The 3911-nt window shown below is 48.6% G+C and overlaps 1 protein-coding gene across 1 annotated transcript; it reads left to right on the plus strand.

Moving 5' to 3' along the window:
• Positions 1–666: 666 nt before the first annotated feature.
• On the plus strand, positions 667–3637 carry LOC126547649 (uncharacterized). The gene is made up of 3 exons (XM_050195583.2): positions 667–754; positions 2167–2873; positions 3537–3637. The coding sequence occupies exons 1-2, from the start codon at positions 749–751 to the stop codon at positions 2869–2871; spliced, it is 711 nt and encodes a 236-aa protein (XP_050051540.1). The 5' UTR covers positions 667–748; the 3' UTR covers positions 2872–2873; positions 3537–3637.
• Positions 3638–3911: the final 274 nt, after the last annotated feature.

Genomic DNA, 3911 nt, shown 5'->3' on the forward strand with positions numbered 1-3911 from the left:
CGTTTTCCAGTGATTACAAACAAACCAGTTGGTAGGTTTTGTGTTGAAATCTGCAGACGTTTGCCTTGCCACCCTCGGAGGCGTGGCGTCGTACCACCAAGAGAAATGGGCCCTGAGGCATTATACCACTCGTCAACAGTTAGTCTCGATATTCACCTTGGATTGCTGAAATCATTTTGCGCATTCGCAAGAGAACGAAACACGAAACAACTTCCATGTGCAGCAGTTAAACGTTCAAGCTAAAACGTCGCTTCTACTTAAGACCTCGCTAAGATTGCACGTCGGGCACTGGTATTGGCCATTAATACCTGCTTCTCTGTTTTATTCTTTTGCGGCAATAGTAAACAAACGTTGCCTCCGTGAGAAAGGCTGAGGTACAGGGGTGCTTGACATTTCCACTCTTCGCAGTGAAACGGCGACATATCTCGTCGCAGAGTTTCTTAATGAGACCCTTCAAGAGAAATGGACCAGGCAGCTTTTTCTCAGAACGAGAGTCCCCGCTGTTTGAGAGGTGGAGAGCGAAAGTTGAAACCGGCGCCACGCGCCCTCTCCCGTTCCTTACCCCCTGGAAGCGCAGCAGGGTCACCGCGGAGGTCTTGCTCCTGTCGATTGCAATGCGGTCAGCTGAGCCCAGCATATATATAAAGGTGCCGGCGCTGTACTGCCCACAGAAACACCTCCGGGCGCTAAATAGCAGCGAGCATCCAAAGATAACTTGAGCCACTTCACTGTTAGCTGAATTTGAGAAATGAAGGTAAGACGGTTCTTGCCACTTATGATAGAGCAGAGTTTGAATTGAGGCCGAACAATTTATTTGCATAGCAGGCTTCGACGCATGTTTCTAATTATGACTGTTAGACAATGGTGTTGGTTTCAGTGTCCGACGGGAGGCCTTTAAGGTTGAACAATATAGAGGCCATAGTCACTCTGTTCCTTATCCATTTTCACCTTTCACCACCAATTATTGTGTACACCTACGTTCAGCTGTAGCGCGGCCATAGTCACAAGGGCAAGCTACTTCGGCGTAGCTTTCCTTTGGGGCCGAGTGACTTCGAAATATGAGGTTGCTTTGCGTTGCCGTTGAAAGTTGTTTTTTTTTTTTTCAGTAAATTTCCATGTCAATTACGGATTATCGCACATTTTTACCTTCACAAGCGCCTTCTAAACATTACTCGCAGTTTTTTTTATTTACTTATAGCAGGTTAGTAGGCTCTAGCAGGGATATAATGCGCAAAGTTATTATCGTCTTAATGTTTGACTGAGAGTGTGTCTCGTCTGAGTGATACGTTGCACTTCTTGGTCTTGCCGATATGATGAACCAGCAGTTCCGACTGGTAACTTTGCGTGATGTATGCTCACGTGACCTTTTAGCACGTAGTTCGACTGCTCAACCACGACAAGGAGGATAAATTGAACTCACTTAATGTGCACTGAATGCCATCTTCTAACAGGCAATGTTTAGTATAGTTCTGTGGAACACCAGGTGGGAGGTATCATTACGAGCCGATAGCCTGCTTGTTGCCGGACGGCAGCACGATTGTTAGTCGTGCGGTCGTCCCAAGACACAAATTCGAGAAGCGATAGATTTTGTCAAGTTTTATAGACAGTGTCAAAATTTCACGGGGGGCCGCTTCCGCGAAAAAAAGTTTAATTTTTTAGCAGTTCATGCCAGCAGCCAGTAGAAATCTGTGACAGTATATTATTCGCATATACTATAGCACAGGTTATAAATCCAAATACTGGGGCGCGTGCCAAGGCTGCGGAAAGATTAAGCTGTTGCTTAGATTCCGCGGTCCGTAAAATTTTGAGACCAAGCTTCCTCTTCCGTAAAATCAGTGATTCGCCTGTTCCTATCTAGGTCCACCTGAAAAGAGCAGGTGGAACTGAAGTCAAATGTGAGGAGCTTCTATGCCGAGTTTCAACAGGCGAGTTCGATAGTGCGAAAACAGAGTTGTTTGCTCTACGGAGTTTAACACTTTTTAACCCTAGGAATTTAATACTATAAGTGTTGTCGTAATAGGAAAGAATTGGTGCTGGGAAAGTATATTCACCTCTAGGCATCGGATTTGTTTTTCTGAGGTGCTCGAAATGTGTGCTCTCTTAACTGCCACGGTGCATCAGATGTGCGTCCCAATCGCGTAAACGTTTGTTCCACCCCTTCCCCAGTTCACCGCAATTGCCGTCGTTCTCGCCCTCGTGGCTTGCGTTGCCTACGCTGAAGACGCCAAGAAGGCAAGTGAGAAGGACGAAAAGAAGGAGGAGAAGAAGGACGTCGAGGCTCGTGGTGGCTTCCTAGGCGGCGTGGGTTTGGGTGGCGTCGGCTACGGAGCCGGCTACGGCGGCGGAGTGGGCCCAGGACTCGTCGGTGGCGGAGCTGTAGGCCCAGGCCTCGGCGTTGTCGCTAACCCTGCCCTGGTTGGAACCGGTGTCGGTCACGGAGTCGGCGTGGGACACGGAGTCGGCCTGGCACACGGAGTCGGCCTGGGACACGGAGTCGGCGTGGGACACGGAGTTGGCCTGGGGCACGGAGTCGGCCTGGGACACGGCGTAGGCGGTGGCTTCCAGTCGGGCTACGGCGCCGCGGCCGGCGGACACCAGTCAGGCTTCCAAGGCGGAGCCGCCGGTCACAACCAGGGTTCCGGCGCCTTCGCCGGTGGCGCGTCGCGCAGCACTGTGAACGCGTTCAAGAACGACCAGGGTTACAGGCACACCTCCGGCTTCTCGGCGAGCGACAGCAAGAATTTCGGCGCAGGCCACAAGCAGGGATCTTCTGGGTTCAACAGCGGCGCCGCCGGCCACCAGGCTGGATTCGGCAAGACCGCGCACGGAGGTGCTGCTGGCGTCGGCGGGGTCGGTCTCGGCCTTCATTAATGGTGAGACCAGGTCGCCATCATTATTAGTAGTCTTTGTGAGGTGCAACAACGTTGACAGCGTGTATGTGAGGATGACTGGAAGGTTAACTTCACTTGAATGGGGTATTTAAAAAAAAATACGTCCTACTGTAAAATTGGAATGTAGACGAGGTGGACACAACGAAGACGAAAACGAAAATACAGAGACAGGAAGACAGGCAAGAGAGAGGAAAAACCCGGCTTTCCTTGCAGTGTTTTTCAACACGTCGCGTTGCTGAACGCTGTTAAGTAGAGTTTAGACCTTAAGTATGCATGCAAAGGCGGGTATAGGGAAAACACAAGGATAGCGTGAAACAACCTAAAAAATTACATTCCTTCCTTTTCCGCGAACTCAAAAAGAGAGTATGTGCTACCGAATAGGGACGTAATGCCGACTAAGTGCGATTTCGATCTTATTGTATGTGAAACTGCAGAAAGGGGAGTTTAGTTTTGTTTTATCCTGTTGACAGCAGAATAAGGGCAATGTTGTCGGCATAAGTTTCTGACTATAATGTGTATGCATTGTGTACTATGTCATGCAGTGATTGTAAGATAAAACGTCGGCTTAATACGCCTGCATGCTCAAAGAATAGCGCCGTTCCAATAACCTTCATTCATTGTATTTTCCTGTGTTCTTTCTCGCAGAAAGAGGACTTCCTGTCAACTTCAGCCTCCATCTTCATTGCGTATGAAATCAGTAAGCTTATGTGTGAGATGACAAATAAACTCATTGGCATCCTTCTGTACTCCTTTTTTTTGCGTTATTTTAATTCGTGTGCATGTATATTACAACGCTGCAAAGAACCATGCAGAGGTTCGATGCCATTGTCTAATTACAATATTACAAGCTGAACTTGTTGTCTGATGCAGCCCTACAAAGGCGGCCGCTAAGCTACAAACTTAGGGCGCTTGGCAGCCACCCATTGTCACTCGAGGTAGTACTTAAACAATGCGATTGACTGGCCTTGAAAGAAGTGCTTTCACTGCCGTGAAATAATTCCTTATTAGTAGGTGCATGTG

The sequence above is a fragment of the Dermacentor andersoni genome, chromosome 1 (genome assembly GCF_023375885.2).
Source record: "Dermacentor andersoni chromosome 1, qqDerAnde1_hic_scaffold, whole genome shotgun sequence".
In the NCBI taxonomy this organism is placed as follows: domain Eukaryota; kingdom Metazoa; phylum Arthropoda; class Arachnida; order Ixodida; family Ixodidae; genus Dermacentor; species Dermacentor andersoni.